General features: G+C 42.8%; 1 protein-coding gene across 1 annotated transcript; it reads right to left on the reverse strand.

Moving 5' to 3' along the window:
• Window positions 1–800: 800 nt before the first annotated feature.
• On the reverse strand, window positions 801–11838 carry IER3IP1 (immediate early response 3 interacting protein 1). Its single transcript, XM_070421113.1, has 3 exons — window positions 11667–11838; window positions 2867–2968; window positions 801–1984 (listed from the first exon to the last, which is right to left on the reverse strand). The coding sequence occupies exons 1-3, from the start codon at window positions 11755–11757 to the stop codon at window positions 1929–1931; spliced, it is 249 nt and encodes an 82-aa protein (XP_070277214.1). The 5' UTR covers window positions 11758–11838; the 3' UTR covers window positions 801–1928.
• Window positions 11839–12251: the final 413 nt, after the last annotated feature.

Below are 12251 nucleotides of genomic sequence, written 5' to 3' on the forward strand. Positions count from 1 at the left end.
GCACTTCTGCAGTATCTGACACTAAATGAGCATGGTGTGGTGCAATATCTAACATGAAAATGGCATCAGGACACTCTCTTTTCTTTTTAAAATTTTGTATGGTTCATAGCTGTTGGAGAAATGGGAGTACCCTCAATTAACTGCTTCTTTTGAATCTGGTCAGTGGCTTACTCAGTCAAACTCATGCATGAGCTCTTTGTAAGGTCAAAAGAACATTGCCTTTTAATGCCGAATATGTTACCACATGAACTAAGTAATCAACTGTGAATCCCTGGTACTTTTCTTTGGTTCTGCTACAAGCCTGGGGCCCAGAGATAATCCATCTGTAACTCAGGAATGGCCAACAGGCATCCAATACTTGCTCCAGTTTTAGAAGTAAATTAAGTCATAGGAAAGTCGCTCAAGTCTTCTTGATGTCAATTCAATTCACTGAAGAAAAAAATGGCCTGGCTGGTGTGGCTCAGTGGTTGAGCATTGACCTATGAACCGGGAGGACAAGGTTTTGATTCCTGGTCAGGGCACATGCCCCGGTTGCAAGCTCAATCCCCAACAGGGGGCATGCAGGAGGCAGCCGATCAATGATTCTCTCTCATTGATGTTTCTATCTCTCCTCTCCCCCTCCCTTCCTCTCTGAAATCAGTAAAAATATATATTTTTAAAAAGTGGATTGTAAATGTTTACTTTCATTAAAACTGTGCTTAGTGATTTTACAGAAAACATATATAAGAAGTGTTATACACAAAATGAGATTAATTTAATTAGCACCTGACAGGTATTCACTAAGGTAAAAAAACACATGCTTGACTTAGAAATTTTACTTTATTTACAAATGTTGTGCTATAAACAAAGATGCAATTCTACCCCTTTTAAATATTATAACCCATAATTTCTAGAAAAAACATTTACACACTTTTATTCTTTCTGCATAAAACTGTATTATGGGATGAGTAAAATACAGAATGGTCTAAGACATCAAAACAAAATTTATCCAGCATGAATGCCCTAGTGACAGATGGAAATAAGAATTAAGAGTCACACTCCTTAATGTATTACTCCAAGAAATGGAAACACGGTACTTTTGAGACAGGTAAATGCTTCTTACATAGATAAGTCTTCTTACATAGTATAGTTTATAATTGTGATTGTTTAGGATTGCCCTTAGAGGCTAATATTTATGCTGATTTCAAAAAATAAGTCACCATTGTAAAAAGGGTCTATACTTTTCTACCAATGAAAATATGTAGATACTAATCTGTTCTCATCATTCAGACCAATTACTAAAATAAGAAATGCATGAAAATAATTTAAAACAAAAACACAATCGCTATGTGACTGACTTACAAAATTATAATTTTCCCTAAAGTCAGACCGTATTGCTCCTCGATAGTTACTATGAATTTGAATTTTTCATAGCCAAGACAATATAGACAAAATATTTAACCAGAGTTCAAAATAAAATCATCCCAATTATCTATTTATCACTTTATATATAGTAATTAGTTTTTAAATCCTTTAAGTTTTATCTAGGAGGACAATCACTCTCTGAGCATAACCAAGTCACAATGAACTTCAAAAGTTAAAAAAAATCATCCCTGAGAAGTGAGAGAAGCTCTAAAAACACAGAAGTGACAGTCTTGCACCCTTTGAACAATCTTAACCATAGCACAAACTTTTATTAACAGTCATCAATCAAATGTATCCCAATCCTGGATAGTTACTACCTCTGATGATCTGATCTTTTTATAATGAAACTATAAGTGCAGCATTTAAAAAAAATCAGATAAATAGGGACTCTGGTTTTATTATCATGTTTACATTTTTGTCAAGGCCAGGGACAGCCAGCTAAGGTATGTATATTCCAATAAAGACGAAAGTAATAACTTCCGCTGACATCTCTTCTTCTGAGTCTCCATTTCCCCCATTGATCTTCACCCAAATAGTAAAAGCAATACAATTGCAATTGAGTTTACTATTATCAATGGCACTGCAAAAAAAAAAAAAAAGTTTGTTATTATAAAGAAAATATCAGAAAAAAAACGAAGTCATAGTTACTAGCATCCAAGAAGGTCAGTAATACCTAACAATATGTCATCGTAATCATATTACAAATACTTATATAACAGGAACATTCAAACATGCACTGGATCATAAACTCCAAAACTTAATTTAAAGAGGGCTTGTGTGATGGGGGTAAGAGTCACACTGATACAAGTAGATTAATATGAAAACATCTGTGGATGATGCTAGTGCAGCTCTGGGAACACAGAAGCACACTGGACTTAGGCAGAAATAGACCCATATGGCTACCAGTGATACTTGACATTAGAAATATGTACAAAGATGATGCCATAGTTTCATCACCAAAGTAAGAACTTATCATTATATTCAAAGTTGTGATTAAAGCAGCTAAAAAAAGGAGGAAGACAGACAGAAAGAGAGACCCTAGTTTTAATGGTTTTCAATAAAAGGTTTTGAACTCTTCTTTATTGAGGTACTCTAAAATATTTCCTAAGAGAATAGCAAATGTGGGATCTTTATTTTTCTCTTGAAAGCCTGATGGGACTCTAGATGACTTTACCACTTGGAAGCAACAGAATTTCCAAAAGGCAAGAATATCATTGCCTTTCAACTCTGAGGTAATATACAAACAGGTTACACCACGGAGCATTCAATTTGCACCAACTGGCTTAGAAGTAAGAGGCAAAGAAAGAAACCAGTAACTTTTAAGCAATAAAGCCAGGTTAACAAGAAAAAAATTTCCTGCTACAAAGGTGGTATGTGATAGTATTCACACCCAGAAGCTTTGCTACTTAAATCAAACCTCAAAATTAAAACTTAAGAGTGTTCTACTAGTTTTTCTTCTTACCTCTCATTACGGTTCTTACAGATCGAATAAGGTTCATTAGCTGAGATTTAATTCCTGGCTCCTCTCCGAATCCACCAATTCCCTGGTCTGTTCCCCAGCCAACTGTATAATATAAAAACGATTAGCAGTGTTAAAATGTATTATGCCCTTGCCTTGCTCCTTCATTAGTCATTTTCTAAAAGATTATTTGAGCCTTTGTTAAAGACATAAAATATAAAGTCACATGACTTAAAAACACTACTAAGGGAAATGCTTTACAGTATTTTTTTACTTTTGATAAGCAACAAAAACTCATTTCCACTGTGGTGTTATAGTCTAATAAATTATTCCATGGTAAAGATGAATACTGTAACACCCTGATTGATTTTTTTTACTCCTTTTTTAAACTAACAAGATATTTTTCAAGTCAGAACTGAAAAAGCAGTGTCAAATTGAAAAATTAATTAGATCAATTCAGAATTTATGAAGCCCAACATTATTATTGGTATAATAACACTGTACTAGTAACGGAGATTCACCATCTACATTACGTAGGGGAAATGTTAACCTAAACCTCGTCACAGCGTGGTCAGGCCTTCAGAGCATGCCCTATCATGCCAGCAGGGGCACATCTTTTTTTTTTCTTTCCCCTGATCATTCTTCATTTCTCAGATTTGAGGTGAGGAATTTAGCTCACTATCCCACTTACTTTCTGTAAATGAGTCTTTCACCTTTTTCTACATCATTTCCCTGATATTATAAATTATTTTTTCTTTACCTGCTAGTGCCTTTTTTATTGCCTGACACATTCTCCTGAAGACTTACATGTCCTCATTTCTACAATGTGTCTTTCTCTTGTCCTCACTTCAGGTTCACCCGTCATATCTCATAACTCCAGTTTTTAAACATCTCAAATGACTTAATTCCTGACATGTTAACCCTTAAACCTGACAGAGAACAAGTCTTTATTTTATACATGATATCAATATCATGAAACAAAATTTCACTTTGCTTAATGATTCTTTGTTTTGGCAGCCCCAGCTGACTAATATAGTTTCATGTTTCTTTTGTATTACTCATAATTAGTACTGGATATAATAAATACTTGTCTGATTTTTAAAAAAAATGTGTGGTTTTAAAAAAAAGTTTTACTGAAATACAATCACCTAACATCCAGTTCACACATTTCAAGTGCACGATTCAGTGGTTTAAATATGTTCAGAGTTGTACAACACTCAATTTTAGAACATTTTTATCACCCCCAAAAGAAGCCCTGTACCCATTAGCAACCACTTCCCATCCCCTCAGACCCCTCTAGCACTAAGCAACCACTAATCTGCTTTCTGTTTCTATATAGTTGCCTATCCCCAACATTTCATATAAATGAAATCATGATATGCAGTCTTTTATGACTCACTTCTTTCACCTAGCATAATGATCTCAAGGTTCAGCCACGTCGAATATGTCAGTATTTCATTCCTTTTTATTAACAAATAATATTACATAGTGTGGATACACCACATATTATAGTCATCTATTTATCAGTTGGTAGACATTTGGGCTGTTTCCACTTTTTAGCTGTTATAAATAACTAGAGGCCCTGTGCACAAATTCGTGCACGGATGGGGTCCCGAGGGGGGCCAGGACGTGATTGAGGGTGGGATGCCCTTGCCAGCCTGGGAACTGGATCCAGCCGGCCGGCGGCGCTGGTCCGTCAGTACCTGACCTGTTCTCTGGAGATTAGACCTGCAGGACTACTTAGGGAGTGAGTGGTTGTTGCCAGGGTGGTGGACCACTGGGATGGGTCAGTCAGCTGAGCAGCGCTCCTGCTGTGGAAGCACACTGACCACCAGGGGGCAGCTCCTTCGTTGAGTGTCTGCCCCATGGTGGTCAGTGAGCATTACAGTGACTGGTTCACCAGTTGTTGGGGTCCAGCCCCAGCAGGTCCAGGGGTCCCCAAAGGTGTGGACGGAGTCAGCGAAGAAGGAATGACACGGAGACAGCGTTCAGTTGATCAGCAGCCTAGCCAGGATCTCTAGCCAAGTTCTGGTCAGGATCTCCAGCAAAGTTCTGGTTAGGATCTCTAGCCAGGTTCTGTGTCCATGTTCTCTTGCTAGGTTCTCCAGCCAGGTTCTATCCAGGTTCTCCAGCCAGGTTCTATCCAGGTTCTCCTGCCATGTTCTGTCTAGGTTCTCCAGCAAAGTTCTGTAGCCAGGTTCTGTCCAGGATCTTTTGCCATGTTCTCTCGCTAGGTTCTGTCTCTAGGTTCTCTCTTCTGTTGTCTTGTTATATCTGTATTTATACCAGCTGATTTTAATCCTGTCAATTTCTATTGCAAAGGTTAGGGCGTTTCTTATCTCCATTCCAGGGAGTAAAGATTATGTAGCTTAAGCGTGATTGTTTGTAGTTAAAGTGATTAACTACCCGCCTGGCACTTAGTTAAGAGGTTTTATCCCCTCCCTAACTTCAGGGAAAAATCCCTACATGGGAAAACAACCTTTCTCGGAGAGGTGACCTTGGTTAAAACACATAGAGCTAAGGGGAGCAAACATATTAAGAACAGTATGCCATATACGCCAGGTCCCTTGAAACATATGCTGTGCAGATGTTTCTTCTCTGCAGCGACTGTGTCAAGCAGCAAGGATGGACCGGCTCCCGGCAACCAGTCATTCAGGTCGTAATGATCGCTTAGGCTTTTATATATATATATATATATATATACACACACATATATATATACTAGAGGCCCGGTGCACAAAAATTTGTGCACTCGGGGGGGGGGAAGGGGGAGGGATCCCTCAGCCCGGCCTGTGCCCTCTCACAGTCTGGTACCCCTCGGGAAATAACGACCTGCTGGCTTAGGCCCGCTCCTGGGTGGCAGAGGGCAGGCCCAATCCCTAGGTGCAGCCCCTGGTCGGGCTCAGAGCAGGGCTGATTGGGGAGTTGGGGCACCACCCCCTGTCATGCACAGAGCAGGGTGGATCGGGAGGTTGCAATGCCACCCTCAGTCACACTCAGGGTAGGGCCGATTGGGGGGTTGGGGCACCGCTTGGGGAGATTGTGGCACCAACCCCTGTCACGCACAGAGCAGGGCCGATCAGGGGGTTGAGGAGCTCCCCCCTGTCACTCACAGAGTAGGGCCGATAGGAGAGTTAGGGCACCGCCCCCTGTCACACACAGAGCAGGGCGGATCAGGGGGTTGGGGCGCCGCCCTCTATCACCCGCAGAGCAGGGCCAATCAGGGGGTTGGGGTGCCGCCACTGTCACACTCAGGGCAGGGCCAATGGGGAGGTTATGGCTCTACCCCATCACACACAGAGCAGGGCCTGTGGGGGGGGGGGGTGTTGGGGCGCTGCCCTCTATCACCCACAGAGCAGGGCCGATCAGGGGGTTGGGGTGCCGCCACTGTCACACTCAGGGCAGGGCTGATGGGGAGGTTATGGCTCTACCCTGTCACACACAGAGCAGAGCCTGTGGGGGGGGGGGGGTTGGGGCGCCGCACCCTGTCACACACAGAGTTGCAGGGCGATCAGGGGGTTTGGGCGCTGCCCCCTGTCACGCTGATCTGGTGCCAGGAGGCCTCTCGGCTCCGCTGATCCCGGTGCTGGGAGGCATATTACCCTTTTACTATATAGGATAGAGGCCTGGGGGCTGGCTGGTTTGCCCTGAAGGGTGTCCTGGATCAGGGTGGGGGTCCCCACTGGGGTGCCTGGCCAGCCTGGGTGAGGGGATGATGGCTGTTTGCAGCTGGTCACACACCCTTCAGGGTGGGGGTCCCCACTGGGGTGCCTGGCCAGTCTGGGTGAGGGGCTGAGGGCTGCTTTCAGGCTGGCGGTTGTTGACTGAAGCTCCCAACCGCTTTTTTTTTCTCTTTTTTTAATTTTATTCTGGGCCAGCTTTAGCTCTGGCTCTAGCTCTGAGGCTTCCGCTGGTTTGTTTGCGTTCTATAATTGAAACAATGTATAACTCCAGCTCTGAGATCCCAGGGTTTTGTTTAGCTTCTATATTTGTTACAAAGTTTCAAACTGCCAGCTCAAAGGCCAGCAGCGCAGGCGGGGAACGTTGGAGTCCTCCTTCACTGCAGCAAGCAAGCCTCATGTTCGCTTCCAGCTGCCTGGCTGCCGGCCGCCATCTTGGCTGACAGTCAATTTGCATATACTCACTGATTAGCCAATGAAAAGGGTAGCGGTCGTACGCTAATTACCATGTTTCTCTTTTATTAGTGTAGATATATGCTGCTATGAACATTCATGTTCTTCTATGTAGATCAGCGGTTCTCAACCTGTAGGTCGCGACCCCTTTGGGGGTCGAATAACCCTTTCACAGGGGTTGCCTAAGACCATCGGAAAACACATATATAATTACATATTGTTTTTGTGATTAATCACTATGCTTTAATTATGTTCAATTTGTAACAATGAGAATACATCCTGCATATCAGATATTTACATTACGATTCATAACAGTAGCAAAATTACAGTTATGAAGTAGCAACGAAAATAATTTTATGGTTGGGGGTCACCACAACATGAGGAACTGTATTAAAGGGTTGCGGCAGTAGGAAGGTTGAGAACCACTGATGTAGATGTTTGTTTTCAATACTGGCTACACCTAAAAGTGGAATCACTGGATCACACAGTAACTACTAATGTTTAACATTTTGAGGAACTGCCAGACTGTTTTTCTAAAGCTGCTGCTCCACATTATATTCCCACCAATGTATAAATGGTTACAATTTCTCCACCACCTCACCAACACATTACTGTCTTTTTTTATTATAGTCATCCTAATTGGTGTGAAGTATATTTCATTATGGTTTTGATTTGTATTTCTCTAGTGATTAATAATGTTGGCCATCAGATAACCTGTCCAATTTTTTAAATTGGATTGTTTACCCTTTATTATTGAGTTGTAATAGTTCTCTATACACTCTGATTAGCAGTCATATATCATATATATGATTTGTAAATATTTTCTCTCATTCTGTGGTTGTCTTTTTATACTCTTGATGGTGTCCTTAAAAGGCACAAAAGTTCTTAATTTTGATGAAGCCCAATTTATGTATTTTTTCCTTTGGTTCTTCTACTTTTAGTGTTGTATATCTAGGAAAGCTTGGTCTAATTTAGGGGTGGGGGACCTTTTTTCTGCCAAGGGCCATTTGGATATTTATAACATCGTTCATGGGCCATTCAAATTTATCAACTTAATTTTGCTGTATTTGGTCAAACATTTAATTAACTCACCCCTAATGCCTTGGCAGGGCCAGACCAAATGATTCCCCACGTTCCCCACCCCTAGTCTAATCCAAAGTCACAAAGCTTTATGCCTATATTTTCTTCTAAGAGTTGTATAGCTTTAGGTTTCACTGCTTAGAAGTCTATGGTTTTGAATTAATTTTTGTGTTTGGTATGAAGCAGAGGTTCAACTTCATTCTTTTTCCTATGGATATGCAGTTGTTCCAGCACCAGTTGTTGGAAGACTATTCTTTACCCATTGAATTGTTTTGGCTTCCCTATCAAAAATCAATTGACCATAACATAAGGATTTATTTTTGGACTCTCAAGACTGCTCCATTGGTCTACATGTCGATCCGATGCCAATACCACAATGTTTTGAGTGCTGTGACTCTGTAGTAAATTTTGAAATCTCAAAGTGTGAGTCATCTAACTTTGCTCTTCTTTTTCAAGATTTTTTATTGGCTATTCTTGGTCCCTTTCCTTTTCTTTAGAATTCACTTGTCAGTTTCTGCCAAAAAAAAAAGCCAACTAGGATTTTGATAAACACTGCATTATATCTGTAAATCACTATTATTGTTTGGTATCATCTTAGCAACATTAACTCTTCTGATCCATGAGCAGAGGATGTTTTTATTTTAATTATCTTTAAAAATATTTATCTTTTAATTTTATTCAACAATATCTTGTAGTTTTCATAGCATATGATTCACACTTTTGTTAAATTTATTCCTAAGTACTTTATTCTTTTTGAAATTATAAACAAAACTGTTAAATTTTTTTATTATTCATTGTTCATGTATAGGAAAAGAATTGATTTTTGTTACTGATCTTGTGTCTTATAACCTTACTGAACTCATTTATTAGTTTTAATAGTTTTAGTTACTCCTTAGAATTTTCTATACAAGATTGTCATTTACAAACAAGAGATAGTTTTACTTTTTTCAATCTCACAATCTGGATATCTTTCCTTTTTACTCATCTAATTGCCCTGGCCAGAATCTCCAGTACAATGTTAGAAGTGGCAAGAAAGGGCATCTTTTCTTATTCCTAATTGGGGAAAGCACTCAGTTTTTCATCATTATGTATAACTAGAGGCCTGATGTACAAAATTCTTGCAAGGGGCTCAGCCCTCGCAGCCCCGGCTTTGTCCAGAAGGTCGTCTGGTCGGTCATTCTGCTGTTTGGTCTAATTAGCATATTAGCTCTTTATTATATAGGAGGATGTTACCTGGGGTGTGGGAGGTGTGAGGGGGGTGTTTCTAGATGTTCTTTATCAAATTGAGGAAGTTCCCTTCCATTCCTCGTTTACTGGAAGAGATTCAAGGACTGTGCTGGTCACCAATTCCCTTTGTACTCTTCTTTGCCTGAGCAATTTCATCTTTCCATATGGCTTCTGTGGCTGAGAAACTCAATGTTCAGTCTCCACTGTGGCTCTTGCTTTGTTTTTTGGATTTAAGTCCAACCCACTACTACTTCACATCCCTACTCGTATATCTCACAGACATAATCTCAAACTCAGCATGTCCTAGACTGACTTCATTCTCTTCACCTTATCCACCACTACCACCCCAACTTTCCTCCAGTACTCTGTAACTCGGTAAAGGTACAACCCTTCACTCGGTTGCTTAAGCCTGAAAACCAAGAGAGATCTTATTTCCGACGTCCAAACAATACATTTTGCCTTTTCTACCTTTAAAGTATCTCCTGATTTGTAATAGTTTCCTAGGGCTACCATAGCAGAGCAGCACACACTGGGTGGCTCAACACAAAGGAAATTTATTTTCTCACAGTTCTGGAGTCTAGACGTCTGAGATCAAGGTGTTTGTAGAATTGGTTCCTTCTGGAGATTCTGAGACACAATCTCCTCCACGTCTGTCTCCCAGCTTCCCACAGTTACGGTAAACCTGGGCACTGTTTGGCTTGGAGCTGACTCACTCATCTCTGCTTCTGTTGTCCCATGGCCTTCTCCCCCCGTGTGTCTGTGTGCCTCCTTACATGGACACCTCACTGGGTCCAGAGCCCATCCTAATCCGGTGTGACTCCATCTTAACTTAATTACACCTCCAGAGACTCTATTTTCAAATAAGGTCACATTCACGGGTACCAAGGGTTAGAACTTTATCTTTTGAGGGGAGGCGGGGGGCGCACAATTATACCCACAACATGATCCCTTCTACTTTTCTGTATGTATAGTGGTGAAAAGATGGCCTTTTGAGTCAGATTGCCTATGTTTGAATCCTAGGTCTGCCACTTTCTAGTTGCGTGATCTTAGAATGGTTACCTACTCTCTCATCTGAAAAGTGGGGATGGAAACTATCGCATAAAGTTGCTGTCGGGGTTGCACAAATTAATATATGTAAAGCGCCTGATACAGACCTGGGTGCACAGTGTTAAGTGTTAGTTACTATTATTCTTGTTAGTATACCCACCATCTCTACTTGTCCACTCTCGACTCTTCCAACCTGTTCTCTGAACTATAGCACATTACACACATCTGGTCAAGTCACTGCCCTGCTTAAACCTTGCTTCCACCTGCTCCCGAGTTTTAGCACCCCCTCAAGGTCTCCCAGCCCCTCACCTGCACCTCGTTAATGTTTACTCACTTATCAGATCTGGGGTTAGACACACTTCCTCCCAGAAGCTTTCACAGATCCACAGGGTAACATGTCACTGCCCTTCTCTTCCACAATATTCTGCATCTGTGTTATTGTGACTTGTTCAGTTTCATTTAGATTAACTTCCACTAGGAGGTCAGGATAACTGCTGTGCCCTTATCAGCTCTTGCTACGTGGGCCTGGCACATAATTTGTGCTCGGTAACTTTATTCTGACGGAATAAACATAACGATCTTGTTCATGGGTTTGAGTGTCAATGATTCACACAGATGTAGCCGGCACACTGTGGCACATGGTGCACGGAGCGCAGTGCCCTGCCTCCATGTGCCTCCTAAGGCAGGCAGCAGCCTGCTTGCCCAGGATGGGGGAGGGGAGGGGAGAATGGGGGTGCTGGACAGTGAGGTCCCGGTGGGCATAACCTGTGTCTTCATTTCTGTATGATTCCAGTAAAGATACCCAAAGCTATGCGCTGAATAAACTTTCTTGAAACGTGGGTGGCTGGATGCCGTGCTAATACCATCACGTTCCCTTTCCTCGTAGCTCCAAAGCCCGCGAACCCCCACGGCCTCCAGCAGTTCATTCACCCGGTCACCCGTGCTCCGAAGGGGCCACGCCCTTCCGTCTTTTACGGAGACTCAGACCCCGGGTTTTCCACCGTCGGCGGTGACAGCAGTGCATTAAATCACTAACCGAGAGGAATCGCGGGCAGGGGCGTCCCCGGCTCATCGCAGGGTCCCCCGCATTCCCACCCCCAGGACCCGCACGCAGCGGGCGTCCGTGGAACAACCTTCACCCCGCTGGTGAGATGCAAACGGCTCGGCTTCCCCCCACTCCCGCAGGAAGGGCCCCAACATTCGGCCCTCGGCCGCCTCCGGTCCCGCCCCAGGCTGTCCCCTCGCGCGGCGGTCTCGGGTCCGCGCCCCGCGGGCAGTGCCGCCGCCACCCCAGCCCGGCCCCACGGCCCACTCACTGTTCTTGAGGAATCGCTCCTCGTGCAGCACCGCGATGGCGTTGACGCAGAGCAGGGCCGCCTGCAGCAGCGAGTACAGGGTGAAGGCCATGGTCGATGGGAACCACCCCGAAGCCCAGCAGATTCGTCCGCAGCCGCCGCAGGGAACGTGGCGCCGCGGCCGGCGCTCTCCTACGGCGGCTGACGAGGCCCAAAACGCCCTCTCCGAGAAGCTCCGCCCCCAACTAGCTAAGTCCCACCCCCAACTGGCAAGCCCCGCCCCACGCTTACGTCAGCAAGGCCTGCTGCTTAGCTGTCCAGACCTGTACTGTCCAATGCAAAAGCCACGTGTGACTGTGGAACGCTTGAAATGGGCTGGTCCGAATTGTGGGGCTGTAAGTGTAAAGTACACATCGGATTTCATAGATTAGGGACGAAGACAAGAACGTAAAAATCTTTGAATAATTTAAAAATGTTGATTACATGTGAAATATTTTGAATATATTAGGTAAATAAATTAACATTAACTTTATTTCTATTTTTAAAAAATGTGGCTGTGTGGACATTAAGAATGACATGTGAGCTTGAATTATATTTCTATTGGAT

Source organism: Myotis yumanensis, unplaced genomic scaffold, assembly GCF_028538775.1.
Source record: "Myotis yumanensis isolate MYYU_CA2020_CCGP unplaced genomic scaffold, mMyoYum1.0.hap1 SCAF_7, whole genome shotgun sequence".
Taxonomy (NCBI): Eukaryota; Metazoa; Chordata; class Mammalia; order Chiroptera; family Vespertilionidae; genus Myotis; species Myotis yumanensis.

What these genes read in the sequence shown, in the direction of transcription:
- IER3IP1 (XM_070421113.1), bottom strand. Translation starts at nt 11,757, where the DNA reads ATGGCCTTCACCCTGTACTCGCTGCTGCAGGCGGCCCTGCTCTGCGTC. An exon ending in GGAGCGATTCCTCAAGAACA is followed by an intron (nt 2,969 to 11,666) that starts GTGAGTGGGCCG and finishes TATATTATACAG; the next exon opens with TTGGCTGGGGAACAGACCAG. An exon ending in TGTAAGAACCGTAATGAGAG is followed by an intron (nt 1,985 to 2,866) that starts GTAAGAAGAAAA and finishes TTTTTTTTGCAG; the next exon opens with TGCCATTGATAATAGTAAAC.